This window comes from Salmo trutta, unplaced genomic scaffold (assembly GCF_901001165.1).
Source record: "Salmo trutta unplaced genomic scaffold, fSalTru1.1, whole genome shotgun sequence".
In the NCBI taxonomy this organism is placed as follows: Eukaryota; Metazoa; Chordata; class Actinopteri; order Salmoniformes; family Salmonidae; genus Salmo; species Salmo trutta.
In genome coordinates this window covers 1,445,390-1,470,117 of record NW_021823319.1, presented here as the reverse complement: position 1 = coordinate 1,470,117, position 24,728 = coordinate 1,445,390, and the positions used below count along the sequence as shown (strand labels likewise).

Sequence of the window (24,728 nt, the reverse complement as noted above, 5' to 3'; positions counted from 1 at the left end):
GAAATAATAAGGTCACGTCTCTGTCGACTGGCCTACAGGGCGCCGAGCTCCTCCTGCACAGCAATGGATCAGTGACGACATCACGGCTAGATGAGAGCCAACTGATCAGTGATGGATGGCATCACGGCTAGATGAGAGCCAACTGATCAGTGATGGACGGCATCACGGCTAGATGAGAGCCTTCTGATCAGTGATGGACGGCATCACAGCTAGATGAGAGCCTTCTGATCAGTGATGGACGGCATCACGGCTAGATGAGAGCCTTCTGATCAGTGATGGACGGCATCACGGCTAGATGAGAGCCAACTGATCCGTGATGGACGGACGGCATCACGGCTAGATGAGGGCCAACTGATCAGTGATGGACGACATCACGGCTAGATGAGGGCCAACTGATCCGTGATGGACGGCATCACGGCTAGATGAGAGCCAACTGATCAGTGATGGACGGCATCACAGCAAAATGAGAGCCAACTGATCCGTGATGGACGGACGGCATCACAGCTAGATGAGAGCCAACTGATCAGTGATGGACGGCATCACGGCTGGATGAGAGCCAACTGATCAGTGATGGACGGACGGCATCACGGCTAGATGAGAGCCAACTGATGAGTGATGGACGGCATCACAGCTAGATGAGAGCCAACTGATGAGTGATGGACGGCATCACAGCTAGATGAGAGCCAACTGATCAGTGATGGACAGACGGCATCACGGCTAGATGAGAGCCTTCTGATCAGTGATGGACGGCATCACGGCTAGATGAGAGCCAACTGATCAGTGATGGACGGCATCACGGCTATATGAGAGCCAACTGATCAGTGATGGACGGCATCACGGCTAGATGAGAGCCAACTGATCAGTGATGGACGGCATCACGGCTAGATGAGAGCCAACTGATCAGTGATGGACGGCATCACGGCTAGATGAGAGCCAACTGATCAGTGATGGACGGCATCACGGCTAGATGAGAGCCTTCTGATCAGTGATGGACGGCATCACAGCTAGATGAGAGCCAACTGATCAGTGATGGACGGACGGCATCACAGCTAGATGAGAGCCAACTGATCAGTGACGGACGGCATCACGGCTAGATGAGAGCCAACTGATCAGTGACGGACGGCATCACGGCTAGATGAGAGCCAACTGATCAGTGACGGACGGCATCACGGCTAGATGAGAGCCTTCTGATCAGTGATGGACGGCATCACGGCTAGATGAGAGCCAACTGATCAGTGATGGACGGCATCACGGCTAGATGAGAGCCAACTGATCAGTGATGGACGGCATCACGGCTAGATGAGAGCCAACTGATCAGTGATGGACGGCATCACGGCTAGATGAGAGCCAACTGATCAGTGATGGACGGCATCACGGCTAGATGAGAGCCAACTGATCAGTGATGGACGGCATCACAGCTAGATGAGAGCCAACTGATCAGTGATGGACGGCATCACGGCTAGATGAGAGCCAACTGATCAGTGATGGACGGCATCACGGCTAGATGAGAGCCGAATGAATGTACATCTACTACCGTACTGTTCATTGACAGCCTCTAAAATACAGGTCTTGAGAAGGATCTACGAGCCTATAGCCCTGTCCTGCCTGTATAGAGATGGATGGCTGTGACTGTGTGAGCCTTGAACGGCTGGTTAGCTTCTAATGTAACTACAAGGCTTCTAACGGTAACTACAAGGCTTGTACCGTAACTACAAGGCTTCTAACGGTAACTACAAGGCTTCTAACGTAACTACAAGGCTTCTAACGGTAACTGCAAGGCTTCTAACGGTAACTACAAGGCTTCTAACGTAACTACAAGGCTTCTAACGTTAACTACAAGGCTTCTAATGGTATCTACAAGGCTTCTAACGGCAACTACAAGGCTTCTAACGTAACTACAAGGCTTCTAACATAACTACAAGGCTTCTAACATAACTACAAGGCTTCTAACGGTAACTACAAGGCTTCTAACGTAACTACAAGGCTTCCAACGTAACTACAAGGCTTCTAACGTTAACTACAAGGCTTCTAATGGTATCTACAAGGCTTCTAACGGTAACTACAAGGCTTCTAACGTAACTACAGGGCTTCTAACATAACTACAAGGCTTCTAACGGTAACTACAAGGCTTCTAACGTAACTACAAGGCTTCTAACGTTAACTACAAGGCTTCTAACGTTAACTACAAGGCTTCTAACGTAACTACAAGGCTTCTAACGTAGCTACAAGGCTTCTAACGCTACAAGGCTTCCAACGTTAACTACAAGGCTTCTAACGTTAACTACAAGGCTTCTAACGTAACTACAAGGCATCTAACGTAACTACAAGGCTTCTAACGTAACTACAAGGCTTCTAACGTAACTACAAGCTGTGTCACGACGTAGTCGACAGGGCAGGTCGCCAACACTCCATCCTCACTTCCTTATTTTTCTACAACTGTGTCATTTAGTCAGTGTATTCACTGTGTCATTTAGTCAGTGTGTCATTTAGTCAGTGTATTCACTGTGTCATTTAGTCAGTGTGTCATTTAGTCAGTGTATTCACTGTGTCATTTAGTCAGTGTGTCATTTAGTCAGTGTATTCATATTAATAACAGTGTCATTTAGTCAGTGTATTCACAGTGTCATTTAGTCAGTGTATTCACAGTGTCATTTAGTCAGTGTATTCACAGTGTCATTTAGTCAGTGTATTCACAGTGTCATTTAGTCAGTGTATTCACAGTGTCATTTAGTCAGTGTATTCACAGTGTCATTTAGTCAGTGTATTCATATTAATAACTGTGTCATTTAGTCAGTGTATTCACAGTGTCATTTAGTCAGTGTATTCATACCTGGGAGCCAGAAATCTTTCTGATTGATAGAGGGTCAAATACTTATTTCCCTCATTAAAATGCAAATCATGTAATAACATTTTTGTTGTTATTCTGTCTCTCACTGTTCTATATAAACCTACCATTAAAATTATAGACGGATAAGTGGGCAAACGTACAAAACCAGCAGGGGATCAAATACTTTTTGCCCCACTGTATATAATGTAATGAGGAATATAAACAACAACCTCAATGAGCCTCATATATAATGTAATGAGGACTATAAACAACATCAACCTCAACGAGCCTCATAATGTAATGAGGAATATAAACAACATCAACCTCAATGAGCCTCATATATAATGTTATGAGGATTATAAACAACCTCAATGAGCCTCATATATAATGTAATGAGGATTATAAACAACAACCTCAATGAGCCTCATATATAATGTAATGAGGATTATAAACAACAACAACCTCAATGAGCCTCATATAATGTTATGAGGATTATAAACAACCTCAATGAGCCTCATATATAATGTAATGAGGATTATAAACAACATCAACCTCAATGAGCCTCATATATAATGTAATGAGGAATATAAACTACATATTTCTTCCTGTCCATAGTGTACGAAGCCCAGGAGCATATCGGCTACCACAACGCAAACTGTCAAGAAAGACAGGCCAACGCACGTAGAGGATTTTTTAATTATTTACTATAAAAATGTGAATATGAATGATATGATTTATTTGTAAAATGTAAAAAGTAGACGTATATCAGAGGGTTCTCCTGTTATTGGATCTCTATACGCCCAAAATAAATATATTTCTAGTCAGATTATCAATATTTACTGATGTGTGATTTCCCCGTTTCCACGGTGATTACATTAGATAGCATCATCAGTTTGGGTATTATATCAGAAACCATTTCCTGAAAGATGGTAGCTGGGGTTTGCATGCCAAAAAGGCACCCTATTCCCTATATAGAACACTACTGTTGACCAGAGCCCTATTCCCTATATAGAGCACTACTGTTGACCAGGGCCCTATTCCCTATATAGAGCACTACTGTTGACCAGAGCCCTATTCCCTATATAGAACACTACTGTTGACCAGAGCCCTATTCCCTATATAGAGCACTACTGTTGACCAGAGCCCTATTCCCTATATAGAACACTACTGTTGACCAGGGCCCTATTCCCTGTATAGAACACTACTGTTGACCAGAGCCCTATTCCCTATATAGAACACTACTGTTGACCAGAGCCCTATTCCCTATATAGAACACTACTGTTGACCAGAGCCCTATTCCCTATATAGAGCACTACTGTTGACCAGAGCCCTATTCCCTATATAGAGCACTACTGTTGTCCAGAGCCCTATTCCCTATATAGTACACTACTGTTGACCAGAGCCCTATTCCCTATATAGAACACTACTGTTGACCAGAGCCCTATTCCCTATATAGAACACTACTGTTGACCAGAGCCCTATTCCCTATATAGAACACTACTGTTGACCAGAGCCCTATTCCCTATATAGAGCACTACTGTTGACCAGAGCCCTATTCCCTATATAGAGCACTACTGTTGACCAGAGCCCTATTCCCTATATAGAGCACTACTGTTGACCAGAGCCCTATTCCCTATATAGAACACTACTGTTGACCAGAGCCCTATTCCCTATATAGAACACTACTGTTGACCAGAGCCCTATTCCCTATATAGAACACTACTGTTGACCAGAGCCCTATTCCCTATATAGAACACTACTGTTGACCAGAGCCCTATTCCCTATATAGAACACTACTGTTGACCAGAGCCCTATTCCCTATATAGAACACTACTGTTGACCAGAGCCCTATTCCCTATATAGAACACTACTGTTGACCAGAGCCCTATTCCCTATATAGAGCACTACTGTTGACCAGAGCCCTATTCCCTATATAGAGCACTACTGTTGACCAGGGCCCTATTCCCTATATAGAGCACTACTGTTGACCAGAGCCCTATTCCCTATATAGAGCACTACTGTTGACCAGAGCCCTATTCCCTATATAGAACACTACTGTTGACCAGAGCCCTATTCCCTATATAGAACACTACTGTTGACCAGAGCCCTATTCCCTATATAGAGCACTACTGTTGACCAGAGCCCTATTCCCTATATAGAACACTACTGTTGACCAAAGCCCTATTCCCTATATAGTGCACTACTTTAGACCAGAGCCCTATTCCCTATATAGAACACTACTGTTGACCAGAGCCCTATTCCCTATATAGTGCACTACTTTAGACCAGAGCCCTATTCCCTATATAGAACACTACTGTTGACCAGAGCCCTATTCCCTATATAGAACACTACTGTTGACCAGAGCCCTATTCCCTATATAGAACACTACTGTTGACCAGAGCCCTATTCCCTATATTGAACACTGTTGACCAGAGCCCTATTCCCTATATAGAACACTACTGTTGACCAGAGCCCTATTCCCTATATTGAACACTGTTGACCAGAGCCCTATTCCCTGTATAGAGTAGGGTTCCACTTGGGACACAGCTGAGTGACGGTCATCTGTGGACTCAGAGGTGAACGTGAGGTTTCTGTGGTGGGGTTAACGTACACAGACAGCCCTGCAGAGCTACTATCCCCCTGTCTAGTTGTCATGTAACAGTTTCATGTAGAGACAAAGTGTCTGCAACACGTCTGTGGTTAGAAACTAAACCCCTGAACACACAACCACAGCTGTGTTTAACTAGGGCTAGGGGACAACACGCTCGGGGACAACACGCTAGGGGACAACACGCTAGGGGACAACACGCTCGGGGACAACACGCTCGGGGACAACACGCTAGGGGACAACACGCTCGGGGACAACACGCTAGGGGACAACACGCTCGAGGACAATAGGAGGCCTGAAATAGACAGGAGGCTGATGATCATACCATATTTTAAATTGTATGTTATAATATCTTACGTCGTTCTTATCTTTAACCGTTCTGTACTTTTTCATGTATTTTATGTTTTGTGTGGACCCCAGGAAGAGTAGCTGCTGTATGTTCAGTAGTTAATGGACCCCAGGAAGAGTAGCTGCTGTATGTTCAGTAGTTAATGGACCCCAGGAAGAGTAGCTGCTGTATATTCAGTAGTTAATGGACCCCAGGAAGAGTAGCTGCTGCATGTTCAGTAGTTAATGAACCCCAGGAAGAGTAGCTGCTGCATGTTCAGTAGTTAATGGACCCCAGGAAGAGTAGCTGCTGTATGTTCAGTAGTTAATGGACCCCAGGAAGAGTAGCTGCTGTATATTCAGTAGTTAATGGACCCCAGGAAGAGTAGCTGCTGCATGTTCAGTAGTTAATGGACCCCAGGAAGAGTAGCTGCTGCATGTTCAGTAGTTAATGGACCCCAGGAAGAGTAGCTGCTGCATGTTCAGTGGTTAATGGGGATCCTAATAAACTACAGGAATAAGCTTACGCACCATAGAAGAAGAATTCCTAAAAGTCATTCTATTTCTGTGGCATATACATCCTGATATAGATCAGCAATCTGTAACGGCTCTAATGCCCACTTAAGGAACTGCAAAGATGACAGGAGGCGAGGTAATTCACTGTAGTCAACACTACAGCCCCAGCCTTTCACTGTAGTCAACACTACAGCCCCAGCCTTTCACTGTAGTCAACACTACAGCCCCAGCCTTTCACTGTAGTCAACACTACAGCTCCAGCCTTTCACTGTAGTCAACACTACAGCCCCAGCCTTTCACTGTAGTCAACACTACAGCCCCAACCTTTCACTGTAGTCAACACTACAGCCCCAGCCTTTCACTGTAGTCAACACTACAGCCCCAGCCTTTCACTGTAGTCAACACTACAGCCCCAGCCTTTCACTGTAGTCAACACTACAGCCCCAGCCTTTCACTGTAGTCAACACTACAGCTCCAGCCTTTCACTGTAGTCAACACTACAGCCCCAGCCTTTCACTGTAGTCAACACTACAGCCCCAGCCTTTCACTGTAGTCAACACTACAGCCCCAGCCTTTCACTGTAGTCAACACTACAGCTCCAGCCTTTCACTGTAGTCAACACTACAGCTCCAGCCTTTCACTGTAGTCAACACTACAGCTCCAGCCTTTCACTGTAGTCAACACTACAGCCCCAGCCTTTCACTGTAGTCAACACTACACCACAACACTACAGCCCCAGCCTTTCACTGTAGTCAACACTACAGCTCCAGCCTTTCACTGTAGTCAACACTACAGCCCCAGCCTTTCACTGTAGTCAACACTACAGCTCCAGCCTTTCACTGTAGTCAACACTACAGCTCCAGCCTTTCACTGTAGTCAACACTACAGCCCCAGCCTTTCACTGTAGTCAACACTACAGCTCCAGCCTTTCACTGTAGTCAACACTACACAACAACACTACAGCCCCAGCCTTTCACTGTAGTCAACACTACAGCCCCAACCTTTCACTGTAGTCAACACTACAGCCCCAACCTTTCACTGTAGTCAACACTACAGCTCCAGCCTTTCACTGTAGTCAACACTACAGCCCCAGCCTTTCACTGTAGTCAACACTACAGCCCCAGCCTTTCACTGTAGTCAACACTACAGCTCCAGCCTTTCACTGTAGTCAACACTACAGCTCCAGCCTTTCACTGTAGTCAACACTACAGCTCCAGCCTTTCACTGTAGTCAACACTACAGCTCCAGCCTTTCACTGTAGTCAACACTACAGCTCCAGCCTTTCACTGTAGTCAACACTACAGCTCCAGCCGTTCATTTCTAAGCTTGTCTTCTGAATGGGGGATTATCCCTATAACTAAAATGGAATGCCATTTCATATTAAGCTGAAGTCAAAAAAAAAAACTAAAAAAGACTGACTCATTATAAGCAATCATATGAATTAGTAACATCATTTAACCGAGCCAACAAAATCATTTCCAGGATATTGAAGCAGCAGCCGGGGGAAATTAGAAAAATTGTAGCTCTTAAATAGAATAATTACCATCTTTATCTTCCGTCTCTCTCTACTCCTCCTCATCGTTCTGAAGGGTTTCAGAAATCGCATTAAGTTTCATAGAAAACCTGCACCGAACAGAGTAATCAAGGACTGAACGAGGGACGGGGGGGGAAGAGAATCCATCAAGTCCTCAGTACTCAGCCAGGAAAAGAAATAGGTTTTTATTTCATTCCAGATTATGTGCAGGAAAAAAGGGTGTTCAGTCACTCTCAGGATTGTCTCCATCGCAAAGCTAACAAAAAAACAACAACAACTCCATAACATGTGATTATATTAGGATTACTGTAAATTAACATTTAAAAAGCAGTCTATAATCTCATATAGATTCCTCTGGCAATGTGTCTTCATTAAAATGGTTCAGGACAGATTGTGAAATAATGAAAAAGAATGTTCTAGACCTAGTGCTATTTATTTACAACGGCGAAGCACTCTTCATTTTAACAGTACAACTACATTTTAGTCAATTAACAGACACTTATCCTGAGTGGCGTACAACTGCATCTCAGTCCTAGTAAGCAAATTGTACATTTTGTTGAAAGCAGGTCCTTGGGTGCTGCGGCTCTTCTTGGGAACAGTACTATAGTAGGATGGTGCCCTACTCCATGACATCTCCTGAGGTCAATCCTCACAGGTCAGAGGGCCAAGCCGAGCCCAGGCCGCACACCAATACCTAGTGGATCATCGCTTTCCCCCCTCAACACCACGGTTACCAGTCTGTTTGGTTACCAGTCCACTCCTCGTACTGAGGGGAAACCCATCTCACCGTTTAACGCTCCTTACCTTGGTCTTTAAGACCCTCAGAGGGAAAACATTTTCAATTACAGCAGGAGAACAAGACTTTCTATTTTCATTATTTTATTATTTCAAAACAGTTTTTTTTGCTTCAATGCAACGGCAGCTGAATTCCACAGAATAATAAATTCCACCATTGTAATGTTTTTAATCTACATCTGGTAAATGTTTCATTGCTTTATATGAAGAAAAAAAATTGTTATATCAACCTCAAATTTGGCTTGAATAAAAACAAAGAATACCTACACACAAAAGGGACAGAAAAATAACACCTTATAAAGAATTAAGACAAATAGATGAAAAAATAAAATATTGAGAAATGAAAGCAGTGAGAAAACAGGATGTAAATCTTCAGAAGTTACACGGACTTCAGAGAGACGTGAACACTTTAGGAGGGAAAACAGACCCAGAATAATATCTTACAACATTAGTGTGTTTTAAAAAAAAGTGTCAAATTCATTTCCCCTCTTGTGGGGGGGGGGGGGGGGGGTAATAGTCAACTTGGCTTGAAGGAGAAACCAATCCAAGGACCACTGTTGAGAGAGAAACCAACTCAGCCATCACACTACACTTGGGAAAGTCACTTCATTTCTGTTCCCTGTCCTAATTCAGTCAAATAAAAGACTTGGGTAAAAAGCAGCCCCCTTCTTAGAATCAAATCAATTAAGCAGAGTGAAACAGAATATCAAAATGGGGAAGGTTAACTTAGTACTAAAGTCCCTTAGAGATTTCACCTCAACTGCCTCCTTCACCATTGATAGAAACCAGACAACTGAAGAAAAGAAAAACACAGCTTCTGGCTAAATTCAGTTTTGTAATCTATGAATGAATGGTCGGCCCCATCTGTTATGATATGGAGAGGGACAGGGCTGAAACCTTGTTACGGGTTTCTATAATTCACTTAGCGAGAGAGAGACAGAGAGAGAGAGAGAGAGAGAGAGAGACAGAGAGAGAGAGACAGAGAGAGAGAGAGAGAGACAGAGAGACAGAGAGACAGAGAGAGAGCGACAGAGAGAGAGAGAGAGAGCGAGAGCGACAGAGAGAGAGAGCGACAGAGCGAGAGCGACAGAGAGAGAGAGAGAGAGCGAGAGCGACAGAGAGAGAGCGACAGAGCGAGAGCGACAGAGAGAGAGAGAGAGCGAGAGCGACAGAGAGAGAGCGACAGAGAGAGAGAGAGAGAGAGAGAGCGCGACAGAGAGAGAGAGAGAGAGAGAGAGCGCGACAGAGAGAGAGAGAGAGAGAGAGCGCGACAGAGAGAGAGAGAGAGAGCGCGACAGAGAGAGAGAGAGAGCGCGACAGAGAGAGAGAGAGAGCGCGACAGAGAGAGAGAGAGCGCGACAGAGAGAGACAGACAGACAGAGAGAGAGACAGAGAGAGAGACAGAGAGAGAGAGACAGAGACAGAGACAGAGAGAGAGAGACAGAGAGACAGAGAGACAGAGAGACAGAGAGAGACAGAGAGAGACAGAGAGAGACAGAGAGAGAGACAGAGAGAGACAGAGTGACAGAGAGCCAGAGAGAGAGACGAGAAGAGAGACAGAGAGAGAGAGACAGAGAGGAGACAGAGAGCAGGAGAGAGAGGGACAGATAAGAGAGAGCAAAGAGAGAGGAGGGACAGAGAGAGACAGATGAGCAGAGACGATGAGCAGAGAGAGAGAGAGAGAGAGGATAGAGAGACAGAGAGGAGACAGAGAGAGAGACAGAGAGAGAGACAGAGAGGAGACAGAGAGAGACAGAGAGAGACAGAGAGAGAGAGAGAGAGAGAGAGAGAGCGAGGTCCTGAGAGTTGCCCGTCTTTATGCTTTGCCAACTGCTGGTGAACTACCCATGTGAAGTAGTGGGTCCCGTAGTTCTGCATCGAATCACAGAAGGACGTAGAAAACGTAATTCACCTGCTGGGACAGGATCTCTGGAGTCATTAACAAGTCTTTATTGATTATTGGAAAATGCATTACCGCAACTAATTGGATTTTGTCTTTAGTCTTTATCCGACTCTTTAGACAAATCAATAGTCATGTCGTTACAGGAAAAACCCGTATTCCTTTTCAATTGGTCTGAGAAGAGTGATGCAACAACCTAATTTCACCAGATTATTAGATGCAACAACCTAATTTCACCAGATTATTAGATACAACAACCTAATTTCACCAGATTATTAGAGGTGTGGGGGCTAGATGCAACAACCTAATTTCACCAGATTATTAGATACAACAACCTAATTTAACCAGATTATTAGAGGGGTGGGGGCTAGATGCAACAACCTAATTTCACCAGATTATTAGATACAACAACCTAATTTAACCAGATTATTAGAGGGGTGGGGGCTAGATGCAACAACCTAATTTCACCAGATTATTAGAGGGGTGGGGGCTAGATGCAACAACCTAATTTCACCAGATTATTAGAGGGGTGGGGGGGCTAGATGCAACAACCTAATTTCACCAGATTATTAGAGGGGTGGGGGGGCTAGATGCAACAACCTAATTTCACCAGATTATTAGAGGGGTGGGGGGGCTAGATGCAACAACCTAATTTCACCAGATTATTAGAGGGGTGGGGGGGCTAGATGCAACAACCTAATTTCACCAGATCATTAGAGGGGTGGGGGGACTAGATACAACAACCTAATTTCACCAGATTATTAGAGGGGTGGGGGGGGGGGCTAGATGCAACAACCTAATTTCACCAGATTATTAGAGGGGTGGGGGGACTAGATACAACAACCTAATTTAACCAGATTATTAGAGGGGTGGGGGGCTAGATACAACAACCTAATTTCACCAGATTATTAGAGGGGTGGGGGACTAGATACAACAACCTAATTTCACCAGATTATTAGAGGGGTGGGGGACTAGATACAACAACCTAATTTCACCAGATTATTAGAGGGGTGGGGGGGGCTAGATACAACAACCTAATTTCACCAGATTATTAGAGGGGTGGGGGGCTAGATACAACAACCTAATTTCACCAGATTATTAGAGGGGTGGGGGGGGCTAGATACAACAACCTAATTTCACCAGATTATTAGAGGGGTGGGGGGGGGCTAGATACAACAACCTAATTTCACCAGATTATTAGAGGGGTGGGGGGGGGCTAGATACAACAACCTAATTTAACCAGATTATTAGAGGGGCGGGGGGGGCTAGATACAACCTAATTTAACCAGATTATTAGAGGGGCGGGGGGCTAGATACAACAACCTAATTTCACCAGATTATTAGAGGGGCGGGGGACTAGATACAACAACCTAATTTCACCAGATTATTAGAGGGGTGGGGGGCTAGATACAACAACCTAATTTCACCAGATTATTAGAGGGGTGGGGGCCTAGATACAACAACCTAATTTCACCAGATTATTAGAGGGGCGGGGGACTAGATACAACAACCTAATTTCACCAGATTATTAGAGGGGGGCGGTGGGCTAGATACAACTGAAGACAAACGAGTGTAGTCCTTTTACATTTGTTAATAAAGCACACATTTAATTTTTAAAGTACAAATAGATTGGCACAGTAAAAAAAAAAAATGTAATCCTTAAAAAAAATCCTAAAAATATAGGCAACCTTCGCTGACCTGAATAAAGGTCAGCGAACGTTGTTTTGTATAGATGGAGCCATTCAGCTGCCTTCAGGACTCTCCTGGATCCACACATCCAGATTCATAAACAGATCAGGTGGCAGCCATTTTGTCAAGTCCTCATCGGTCTGTCAACTATGGGATATTGTAAAAGGTGGAGAGAGAGAGCTAGAGAACAGATCAGGAGGCAGCCATTTTGTCAAGTCCTCATCAGTCTGTCAACTATGGGATATTGTAAAAGGTGGAGAGAGAGAGAGCTAGAGAACAGATCAGGAGGCAGCCATTTTGTCAAGTCCTCATCAGTCTGTCAACTATGGGATATTGTAAAAGGTGGAGAGAGAGAGAGCTAGAGAGCTAGATGGCCAGATAAATACCAGCTGCCTGCTCCTTGTCAATGCAGCCATTCATATGTACCAAAACAAAAAACTGTGAGCGGCATTGTGGCGGCGCAGTCCAGACAAGACCACCGCCGGGATCTGGACTGGAGAGTCTGCTTCACACTACATAGGGCCAAACCGAGCCGAGCCGGGCTGTACTGGGCTGGATCCACCATGCGGTAGATCCTGTATCATGGTTGCTGTAGCTAACAGCGCTGAAAGGAGACAACGTGAAAATAAACTACCCGAGACAGCAAGGTTCACAATCAGATCGGGGCCCTATTGTGTGAATCAGACAGAAGACTGACTGACTCACTTGGGCTTAGTCTCTGCGTCTGTGACCTGGCGGATGAAGATGGTGTCCTCGGGGTGGCCGATGTCTCCCTGCTCTTGCATGTAGGAGGAGGCGATGGCCAGCGTGGAGCCGTCGTTACTGAAGGCCAGGGAGGCGATCGACGTGGGGTAACGGTGAAACTGACACAGACGCTTCTTGTTGAAAGGATCCCAAATGTTCACGAAGCCGTCTGAACCACCTGGTAGAAAAGGTCAAAGGTCAACGGAGGAGATTTATCTACAGGTAGTAGAAGGACAGAGAGTCAAAAGGTCAAAGGTCAACGCTGGAGATTTATCTACAGGTAGTAGAAGGACAGAGGGTCAAAAGATCAAAGGTCAACGGAGGAGATTTATCTACAGGTAGTAGAAGGACAGAGAGGGTTTCAGAAAGGTCAACGCTGGAGATTTATCTACAGGTAGTAGAAGGACAGAGAGGGTTTCAGAAAGGTCAACGCTGGAGATTTATCTACCACCTGGTAGTAGAAGGACAGAGAGTCAAAAGGTCAACGGTGGAGATTTATCTACAGAGAAGTTAAAAGAGTTTACAAGATTATAATCTAGAGGCGAATCACTCATCGAGTGTTCCCTTGAGTGTAACCATGGCGATATTAATCCAATAGGTCACATTTTTTACGTCATTTAGCAGACGCTCTTATCCAGAGCGACTTACAGTAGTGAATGCATACATTGTTTTCTCCGTACTGGCCCCCCGTGGGAATCGAACCCACAACCCTGGCGTTGCAAACACCATGCTCTACCAACTGAGCCACACATGATAATAGACCATAATAGACCATAAACACAGCAGGAAATAAAAAAATCAACCTTCATAGATAATTGTTTTATATTTTGGTTCAATAATTGTTCCTTGTTTTTAAATTGTAGTTGAACATTAAAGCAGTGTAAATGATGAATGACTGCTGAGTTTTATTATTATTAGTGACAATAGAAAGTATCTCACCTGTGGCGAAGGTGTTGTGAACACTGTGGAAGGAGATGGCGTTAACAGGATAGACCTGTTCTATCCCGTTCTCCTTCAGACGGTGGCACTTGAAGGCATACTTCTTCTTCTGCACCTCTTGGCTGGGGTCCAGGTACTCCACGGCAACACGGCCTTCTATGGAGCTCAGGACATAGCCCTTCAAACAGACAATAACATCTGGTCTCACCGACAGACAGACAGACAGCGATGTGTTGTCCTGTCTGGCGCAGCTGATTAGAGTGCGGCACTAGCAATACCAAGGTCATGGGTTCAAGTCCAGCAAGGGGGGATCACATAGGTCTACTAAAACATGTATGACGTCACCGCACGTCGCTGTGGATAAAAGCACCATCTAAAGTGACGTTTAGTATTATGATATGACGTCACCTTCTACCCAGCCCACAGACGTGTGACAGTCAGACCAGGGGTTCATCCAACCTCTCTTCAGGACCCAAACAGTTCCATGTATTTTAACTATCCTACAGCTAACTCACCTGATTCAACTAATCATCAAGCCCTTTCACTAGGTCAATCAAGTGAGAAAGTTCAGAGCTACAACTAAAGAATGAAAGGTCTGGGGGTCCCAAGGAGAGGTTAGAGAAGTACAGAGCTAGACTAGAGGTTTACCTGTTTGTTAGGGAAGGCCCTGATGCCTCCTGTCTGGTACTGAGCTAGACTAGAGGTTTACCTGTTTGTTAGGGAAGTGATACCTCCTGTCTGGTACTGAGCTAGACTAGAGGTTTACCTGTTTGTTAGGGAAGGCCCTGATGCCTCCTGTCTGGTACTGAGCTAGACTAGAGGTTTACCTGTTTGTTAGGGAAGGCCCTGATGCCTCCTGTCTGGTACTGAGCTAGACTAGAGGTTTACCTGTTTGTTAGGGAAGGCCCTGATGCCTCCTGTCTGGTACTGAGCTAGACTAGAGGTTTACCTGTTTGTTAGGGAAGTGATACCTCCTGTCTGGTACTGAGCTAGACTAGAGGTTTACCTGTTTGTTAGGGAAGGCCCTGATGGTACTGAGCTAGACTAGAGGTTTACCTGTTTGTTAGGGAAGGCCCTGATGGCTCTGGTCTGGTACTGAGCTAGACTAGAGGTTTACCTGTTTGTTAGGGAAGGCCCTGATGCCTCCTGTCTGGTACTGAGCTAGACTAGAGGTTTACCTGTTTGTTAGGGAAGTGATACCTCCTGTCTGGTACTGAGCTAGACTAGAGGTTTACCTGTTTGTTAGGGAAGGCCCTGATACCTCCTATCTGGTACTGAGCTAGACTAGAGGTTTACCTGTTTGTTAGGGAAGGCCCTGATGCCTCCTGTCTGGTACTGAGCTAGACTAGAGGTTTACCTGTTTGTTAGGGAAGTGATACCTCCTGTCTGGTACTGAGCTAGACTAGAGGTTTACCTGTTTGTTAGGGAAGGCCCTGATGTCTGGTACTGAGCTAGACTAGAGGTTTACCTGTTTGTTAGGGAAGGCCCTGATGCCTCCTGTCTGGTACTGAGCTAGACTAGAGGTTTACCTGTTTGTTAGGGAAGTGATACCTCCTGTCTGGTACTGAGCTAGACTAGAGGTTTACCTGTTTGTTAGGGAAGGCCCTGATGCCTCCTGTCTGGTACTGAGCTAGACTAGAGGTTTACCTGTTTGTTAGGGAAGTGATACCTCCTGTCTGGTACTGAGCTAGACTAGAGGTTTACCTGTTTGTTAGGGAAGGCCCTGATGGTACTGAGCTAGACTAGAGGTTTACCTGTTTGTTAGGGAAGTGATACCTCCTGTCTGGTACTGAGCTAGACTAGATGTTTACCTGTTTGTTAGGGAAGTGATACCTCCTGTCTGGTACTGAGCTAGACTAGAGGTTTACCTGTTTGTTAGGGAAGTGATGCCTCCTGTCTGGTACTGAGCTAGACTAGATGTTTACCTGTTTGTTAGGGAAGTGATACCTCCTGTCTGGTACTGAGCTAGACTAGATGTTTACCTGTTTGTTAGGGAAGTGATACCTCCTGTCTGGTACTGAGCTAGACTAGAGGTTTACCTGTTTGTTAGGGAAGGCCCTGATGTCTGGTACTGAGCTAGACTAGAGGTTTACCTGTTTGTTAGGGAAGGCCCTGATGGTACTGAGCTAGACTAGAGGTTTACCTGTTTGTTAGGGAAGGCCCTGATGGCTCGTGTCTGGTACTGAGCTAGACTAGAGGTTTACCTGTTTGTTAGGGAAGGCCCTGATGGCTCGTGTCTGGTACTGAGCTAGACTAGCGGTTTACCTGTTTGTTAGGGAAGGCCCTGATGGCTCTTGTCTGGTATTTCAGACTGGACTCTCTCCTCTGCTGGACATAACCCATATTCCTCAGGTCCCAGACCAACACCCTTCTCCCCGCTGTCCCCACTATCAGACGGTCACCAGCCACAGAGAGGGTGTACACCTTCGTTAAAAGAGACAAAGACATGAGAACAGTCTTAAAAATGTGTGTATCACAAACAATTTCTCTCAATGTCCATATGCCAGTAAGTACGTCCATTCTCACCAAAACAGACTATATATTTTTTAACTTCAAATCAGAATTGAGAATGAGGTCAATGTGTACTTTGGTCTTTATGAATGTAAACATATAAAAGTTTGCCCAGGAATGTTTCATACAGAGGTTTTGTTAGCTTTACCTTTTCAGGTTGTGTGAAGGTGCCAGCGTTGCAGGGGGTCCTGGGATCCCACAGCCTGACTGACCTGTCCCAGCTACCCGTTACCATGACGTTGACCTCTGGACAGTATTCCACACAGCGAATGGGGGCGTCGTGTGTCCCAACTATTGTATCTACACAAGGGAGAAAATACGTGACCGTAAAAAAAACAAAAAAAAAACACTGTTCATCTAATATTAACAGGAAAGCACACAATTCAGTGGTGATATAAAAATCGACAGGCACACCTTGATCTGTATTCAAGTCGTGTGTTTTCAACTGCGTGTCCAAGCCTCCGCTCCAAGCATGTGTAGGGTCCTACAACAGAAGAGATATCTGACTCAAACATATTCCTTAACCGGGGGGACACACACCATTTTACATTGTTTGTAGAAATTTACTTTAACAATATTGTCATGTTTCTTCTTCTTCTTGGTGTGTGTGTGTGACTGCGGCAAAGTAGACAACTCTGCATTTAAAAATGGAGTAACTGATTACTATGGAATGCTTATGACACCAACAAAAAAAGGAAACTTGTTTACATAGAAAGCACAATCCAGCACAGGTGCCAGGTGTGAATACTTGATCCTCATGGAGTTGCCTCCCACATCGTAGAGCCGGACAGTACAGTCCCAAGAGGACACTAGAAGGAACTGGCCTGTACTGGGGCTGAACTTAACAGCAGAGATACTGTCCTCTGGGCCCTGGTTTAGTTTGTACTCGTTCGAGCCAGTCATCTGCAGGGAGAGAACAGATACCACAGCTATTAGGTCATACTGGGATTCTGTAGGAGGGTTGGGAGTTTTCCTGCAGAGTAGTTCACCCCTGAAGTTAGATGGAGAAAGCAGGGATGTATCTATTGAAAACCATAACATGACCAGGTATGATGCTTAGCTTGTTAGCTAAGCTGTCATACTTGTGTTGGTGAAATAAACAAACCAGCCAACATGTTTTATTTTAGATTTTATTTCCCCTTTTTTAACCAGGTAGGCAAGTTGAGAACAAGTCCTTTATTAACCAGGTAGGCCAGTTGAGAACAAGTCCTTTATTTAACCAGGTAGGCCAGTTGAGAACAAGTCCTTTATTTAACCAGGTAGGCCAGTTGAGAACAAGTCCTTTATTAACCAGGTAGGCTAGTAGAGAACAAGTCCTTTATTTAACCAGGTAGGCCAGTTGAGAACAAGTCCTTTATTTAACCAGGTAGGCCAGTTGAGAACAAGTCCTTTATTTAACCAGGTAGGCCAGTTGAGAACAAGTCCTTTATTTAACCAGGTAGGCCAGTTGAGAACAAGTCCTTTATGTAACCAGGTAGGCCAGTTGAGAACAAGTCCTTTATGTAACCAGGTAGGCCAGTTGAGAACAAGTCCTTTATTTAACCAGGTAGGCAAGTTGAGAACAAGTTCTCATTTACAACTGTGACCTGGCCAAGATAAAGCAAAGCAGTTCGACACAAACAACAACAGAGTTACACATGGAGTAAAACAAACATACAGTCAATAATACAGTAGAAAAATAAGTCTATATACAATGTGAGCAAATGAGGTGAGATAAGGGAGGTAAAGGCAAAAAAGGCCATGGTGGCAAAGTAAATACAATATAGCAAGTAAAACACTGGAATGGTAGATTTGTAGTTTGAAGAAAGTTCAAAGTTAAAATATAAATAATATGGTGCAAAGGAGCAAAATAAATAAAATAAATACAGTAGGGGAAGAGGTAGTTGTTTGGGCTAAATTATAGATGGGCTATGTACAGGTGCAGTGATCTGTGAGCTGCTCTGACAGCTGGTGCTTAAAGCTAGTGAGGGAGATATGTGTTTCCAGTTGCAGAGATTTTTGTAGTTCGTTCCAGTCATTGGCAGCAGAGAACTGGAAGGAGAGACGACCAAAGGAGGAATTGGCTTTGGGGGTGACCAGAAAGATATACCTGCTGGAGCGCGTGCTACAGGTGGGTGCTGCTATGGTGACCAGTGAGCTGAGATAAGGGGGGACTTTACCTAGCAGGGTCTTGTAGATGACCTGGAGCCAATGTGTTTGGCGACGATTATGAAGTGAAGGCCAGCCAACGAGAGCATACAGGTCGCAGTGGTGGGTTGTATATGGGGCTTTGGTGACAAAACGGATGGCACTGTGATAGACTACATCCAGTTTGCTGAGTAGTGTTGGGGGCTATTTTGTAAATGACATCACCGAAGTCCAGGATCGGTAGGATAGTCAGTTTTACTAGAGTAAGTTTGGCAGCATGAGTGAAGGATGCTTTGTTGCGATGTAGGAAGCCGATTCTAGATTTAACTTTAGATTGGAGATGTTTGATGTGAGTCTGGAAGGAGAGTTTACAGTCTAACCAGGTATTTGTAGTTGTCCACATATTCTAAGTCAGAACCGTCCAGAGTAGTGATGCTGGACGGGCGGGCAGGTGCAGGCAGCGATCGATTGAAAAGCATGCATTTAGTTTTACATGTAACGCAACATGACCTGTAAAGTTTTTATACAGGAGAACGTTACAGTCCTGGAAATTCAAGAACATGAATTGGGTGTGCTGAAAATCTAGCAAGTTAGCAAGCTAACTTAGTTGTGTGGGTAGGGAAGGCTAGCTAATGTGATTAACTAGTTAGTATACGTAACTGGCTAGCTAGTTGGTCCGCAGTAGCTAGCCAACTTGGTCTCAACTACTTGCACATTGGTTAACGTTAGCTAATCAGCTGTTTTCTACCGGGTAACATTGGTTAACGTTAGCTAATCAGCTGTTTTCTATCGGGTAACATTGGCTAACGTTAGCTAATATTAGTAGCTAACGTTAGCAGCTAACTAGCAAGCGTGGATGGCGAAAGCAGGCCAACTCTCGCCGGTTAGCTAGCTAGCTGGCTGGCTAGCCGTTTGCAAGCTAACTCGCCAGCTATAGATTGATAATGCTTTAGCTAGATTATTTTTGTCAATCAACTAAGATTTTGTTTTTTAAACTCACCGTTCTTGGTTTGCGCTGAAGTACCTCCTTGGGTATAAAATTCGACAAATAACTCGTTGTTTATCTTATAGACTAATATGTTTGGTTTCCTCGACCCGCTCCGCTGTAGACACTCCGCAGCAGCGTTGCTACACGAGTGAATTGATTGGTCAGAACGAATAACCAACTTTCCCGCCTGGCTCGTGATTCTTTGAAAAGTTCTCTTCCGTTGTCGAGTCCATGGGTCATGTGACATGGGACATATTTAAAAATAACAGTATCTTAAAACCGTTGACAACTCCGTGTCGTTTTTTTTAAAAGGTATTGTTAAATAAAATGTTAACTATTTGGTTGTTATATCAAAACCTCTTGAAGAACATAGTCAGGCCTACAAATGTCAAATTATTCCATTGCGCAAATGTTCTATCGTTATAAAGTTATATAGCAAAATAACTGCTTGCTTTTCACGATCAGTAAACGTTAATAATCATGCAATTTCAGATACGTAGGGTAGCCTCACGATATTGGCCGCCATTAATATGATATTTAAGATATATAAAATAAAACTGAACAAATATGACAAGTATGAGTGGTTTAGGTTAATTTCCTATATTTTGCCTGTCAAGCAGCAGAATGGCGCATTTGCCATGGTACTTCATGCCTGGTGTACACTAGCAGAAGGAGCTGCGCGGTGTAACACCGCTTCCCATTCAATTTCAATGGAAGGAAAGCTGTGAGGGCGGTGCGAACATGGCGTGGGAGGAGGTGAGAACATGGCGTGGGAGGAGGTGCGAACATGGCGTGGGAGGAGGTGCGAACATGGCGTGGGAGGAGGTGCGAACATGGCGTGGGAGGAGGTGAGAACATGGCGTGGGAGGTGGTGAGAACATGGCGTGGGAGGTGGTGAGAACATGGCGTGGGAGGCGGTGAGAACATGGCGTGGGAGGTGGTGAGAACATGGCGTGGGAGGCGGTGCGAACATGGCGTGGGAGGCGGGGCGAACATGGCGTGGGAGGCGGTGCGAACATGGCGTGGGAGGCGGTGAGAACATGGCGTGGGAGGAGGTGCGAACATGGCGTAGGAGGCGGTGAGAACATGGCGTGGGAGGAGGTGCGAACATGGCGTGGGAGGCGGGGCGAACATGGCGTGGGAGGGCGGTGAGAACATGGCGTGGGAGGCGGGGCGAACATGGCGTGGGAGGCGGTGCGAACATGGCGTGGGAGGCGGTGAGAACATGGCGTGGGAGGCAGGGCGAACATGGCGTGGGAGGGCGGTGAGAACATGGCGTGGGAGGAGGTGCGAACATGGCGTGGGAGACGGTGAGAACATGGCGTGGGAGGAGGTGCGAAAATGGCGTGGGAGGCGGTGAGAACATGGCGTGGGAGGCGGTGAGAACATGGCGTGGGAGGCGGTGCGAACATCACGTGGGAGGCTGTGCGAACATGGCGTGGGAGGCGGTGAGAACATGGCGTGGGAGGAGGTGCGAACATGGCGTGGGAGGCGGTGAGAACATGGCGTGGGAGGGCGGTGAGAACATGGCGTGGGAGGCGGTGAAAAATATTAACTTTCCACAAATGTATGCAAATCACCAGAGGCGACCGCTGGGCGATGACCAATCATATCAAGTGGCTCCCATAACAAATTTGATGCTATGTGACTGAAGGCTGGAGACTTTCTTCAGCAAAGATGGCTGACAAAAATACTTGGATGGAAGCAAATATGATTATGTCATAACGAATCATGCAAAAAAAATGTACAGTTGAGAGGAATATGAAACGATTACGCATATATACTTTTTTTTATCATAAAGTTAATTTATGAAAATTGTGATTTAGCAAGCTAGCTGACTAACTAACATTAGCCAGCCAGCTGGCTAGCTTTATGGGTGTTGTGACACTAGTATGAAATTGTAATTCTGGTTGTTTAATGTTTTAGGGACTCCTGAAACAACCAGCAAACCAAACTGTCATCTTGTGAAACAGTGGATGTAAAGAATATATCTAGCTAAAGCATTTACTACAAATTGAGTGTACAATTTTGTAATCTTGCCTTGCTGATTTTTGCCATGCAATGCAGATAGATTAAAAAACGTAGCTTGCTAACTATATTTTTGCTTATTGTGCAGTGGAGGATAAAAAATGCCTGGATGTGTAGCTAGCTATGTAGCCGATCAGTGTATGGACCTTAAAACGTTTGGTATACATATTAGTTCAGAACCTAGCTATGAACCTCAGCTATCATAGCCAGTTGTAACAACTTCAAAACAGTCTGAATGACATTAATAAAGCCTATGGACTGAGTAGAATATAATATAACTTTGTGCCAAGGATGCAAGTCGTATATACATGTAGTTTTTACCATGCATGAGATCCCCACATTGTAGCCTGTACATTTAATATATTCACTGATAATGGGCCTCCCGAGTGGCGCAGTGGTCTAAGAGATTCTGGGTTCGAGTCTAGGCTCTGTCGCAGCCGGCCGCGACTGGGAGGTCCATGGGGCGGTGCGCAATTGGCCCAGCGTCGTCCAGGTTAGGGAGGGTTTGGCCCGGCAGGGATTTCCTTGACTCATCGCGCACTAGCGACTCCTGTGGCGGGCCGGGCGCAGTGCACACTGACACAGTCACCAGGTGTACAGTGTTTCCTCCGACACATTGGTGCGGCTGGCTTCCAGGTTGGATGTGCATTGTGTCAAGAAGCAGTGCGGCTTGGTTGGGTTGTGTTTCGGAGGACGCTTGGCTCTCGACCTTCGTCTCTCCCGAGTCCATATGGGAGTTGCAACGATGAGACAAGACTGTAACTACCAATTAGATACCACAAAATTGGGGAGAAAAAAGGGGTGAAAAATGTAAAATATATATAATAATAATAAATATTCACTGATCATGTACTCTACCTTGGCAAATAAAGGTGCAGTTCAGGTATGAATGTCTTTGAGATCATTTTTCAGTCATATCAAATACTAGCAGTATCAAATTCCAGTCTTTGAAATATGTTGTGTCTTCAATGCATGTATGTATTACAATTATACACTTCAACAGTGTTTACCAATCTTGGTCCTGGGATATCAATGGTTACACATGATGTAACTAGTTAAAGGTCGATTTGTAATTCATATATACAGAAATAGAATTAAAAATCAGCACACTACACTTCCTATGCATCATGTAAATACTCTAACAACAGGTCATCTCAATATCTAATTCCCTTCATCTGCATTGATCTGATAAACACAGGATAGGTGTGGTATTTAATCTAATGAGACTTGATTTCAACCAGTAGAGAACGTGAAACGCTTTATTGAAAGAATTTCATTACCCAAGTGTTATAAATACATGCATTATAAATATTATAATTGGAATATTATATTATAAATATAAGTTCAATCTTTACTTCAATGCACATCTATTGTGCATTATAAAAACAGAGGAAGAAAGAGGAGGTGGTGAGAGAGGTAAAAACATAGGAGCAGGGAAGGCAGCATATGATTAATGAATCACAGTGCAACCCAAATATTCTCTCAGTTCATCACAATTACATAATAGTGTCTCTCGTCAGACCGAAGGTTGTCTTAAGAGCGGGTGAGGTGGCGATGACGGGACTGGGGGTTGGCATCCTCACATCAAATCATACCTGCAGACGAGAGACAAGATGGAATTAGCCTTGTGTTTTTTTTTTAATTCTAACACGGTCAGTCATCATAATCATCAGGAGGTGAAATACAAAACTGACCTGGGATCATTAACTCTGGGACTAACTACATCTCTATCTGAATTTCAATGTAAAAGCATCTCTTTAATAATACTTCCTGTATAATATAAACTGACCTGGGATCATTAACTCTGGGACTGACTACATCTCTATCTGTATTTCAATGTAAAGCATCTCTTTAATAATACTTCCTGTATAATATAAACTGACCTGAGATCATCAACTCTGGGAACTACAGCATCTCTATCTGTATTTCAATGTAAAGCATCTCTTTAATAATACTTCCTGTATAATATAAACTGACCTGGGATCATTAACTCCCATCTCTATCTGTATTTCAATGTAAAAGCATCTCTTTAATAATACTTCCTGTATAATATAAACTGACCTGGGATCATTAACTCTGGGACTAACTACATCTCTGTCTGTATTTCAGTGTAAAAGCATCTCTTTAATAATACTTCCTGTTGGCCTGACCAAGTGACCTCTCACCTCTGATCATGCTGTGCCCTCTATATGTCAGCCAGTTCAGATGCAGGAGGGGTTCACGAACCACAGCTGATATAACCTAGAGGATTTAAGGAAAAGAAGGATGAAGTGAAGGAGAAAGACTGTTATTGAGAAAATAAGGTAGTTAAAGCGACAGTGTTCAACAGTAATCTATGTGTGTGGCCTCACCTGGTGTCCACACCACACTAAGTGGCTGCAGAGTACTTTATGCTGGAAAAGCATGCACAGACACACGAGGACAAACAATACAGCGTAGTTATAGAAATAATGAAGTGTCTTACTATTCTCCATGGTTGGCCCTCTTGCCTGTTCTTTGAAGGTGGAAGGAGCCACAGTTATACACCTGAGCCTGTTTACTGCACAACACAATCCATCAATCAGATTGATACATGAGTGTATGTGTGGGTTATAGGGTGTCTAATTGTTTCAATATGGGTGACTTAAAATAGCCTGTTTTGTTTTTGCACAGACATCACACCCTTACCTAAACAGCACCCTCACCTGAGAAGTAGAAATCAAAGGGAGAGAAACTGGGAATTGAATAACTGCAGTTGACATAGCTCAGTAAATGGAAGAATACTCTTATTGCAATGTGAATGGCTCTTAAAAGAGCCTTTGGTTGTGCATAGTGTAGTCTATGGTGTTGCCAGGGAACAGCACCCTCTTTGAAGAAGTAGGAGGTGAAGATCTCCTGCACACGGATTGCCTCTCTTGCTGAGTTGTTGGACCCCATCCTTGAAACATCCTGCAGAGCAGCAGACTCCTCCTCTGGCACACGGCGGCGAGCTGCAGATCCCCTCCTGGTCCTCGTGTCCATCCTCATGAAGTTACGCAGGACACAGGTAGCCTTCACACACCTGTATTCCTCCAGGAGGCAGTCCCAGATGGCCCTGGTCACCCAACCTTGCAGTGCCCTACACGGTAACTGTAGGAAATCGTTTTGAAGGAAATCTCCAGTGACAAGGTATCTGTAGGAATATGGAAGATAATGTCATTATTAGACTGTTACATC

The 24,728-nt window shown here is 44.6% G+C and overlaps 1 protein-coding gene across 5 annotated transcripts; it reads right to left on the bottom strand.

The window, feature by feature from the left end:
• Window positions 1–10,538: 10,538 nt before the first annotated feature.
• LOC115190114 (mitotic checkpoint protein BUB3) lies at window positions 10,539–19,678 on the bottom strand. Of its 5 annotated transcripts, none has more exons than XR_003877105.1 (9): window positions 19,518–19,678; window positions 17,099–17,293; window positions 16,805–16,874; window positions 16,539–16,690; window positions 16,145–16,303; window positions 13,880–14,057; window positions 12,902–13,118; window positions 10,735–12,800; window positions 10,539–10,703 (listed from the first exon to the last, which is right to left on the bottom strand). XR_003877105.1 is itself a non-coding variant. In XM_029748600.1 (8 exons), the coding sequence occupies exons 2-8, from the start codon at window positions 17,291–17,293 to the stop codon at window positions 12,704–12,706; spliced, it is 1,068 nt and encodes a 355-aa protein (XP_029604460.1). In that variant the 5' UTR covers window positions 19,518–19,678; the 3' UTR covers window positions 10,539–12,703. The 5 variants fall into 5 exon arrangements, 1 of the variants encoding a protein (XP_029604460.1); XR_003877106.1 differs by having other exon boundaries at window positions 10,539–10,919; window positions 10,966–12,800; XR_003877107.1 differs by having other exon boundaries at window positions 10,539–10,888; window positions 10,966–12,800.
• Window positions 19,679–24,728: the final 5,050 nt, after the last annotated feature.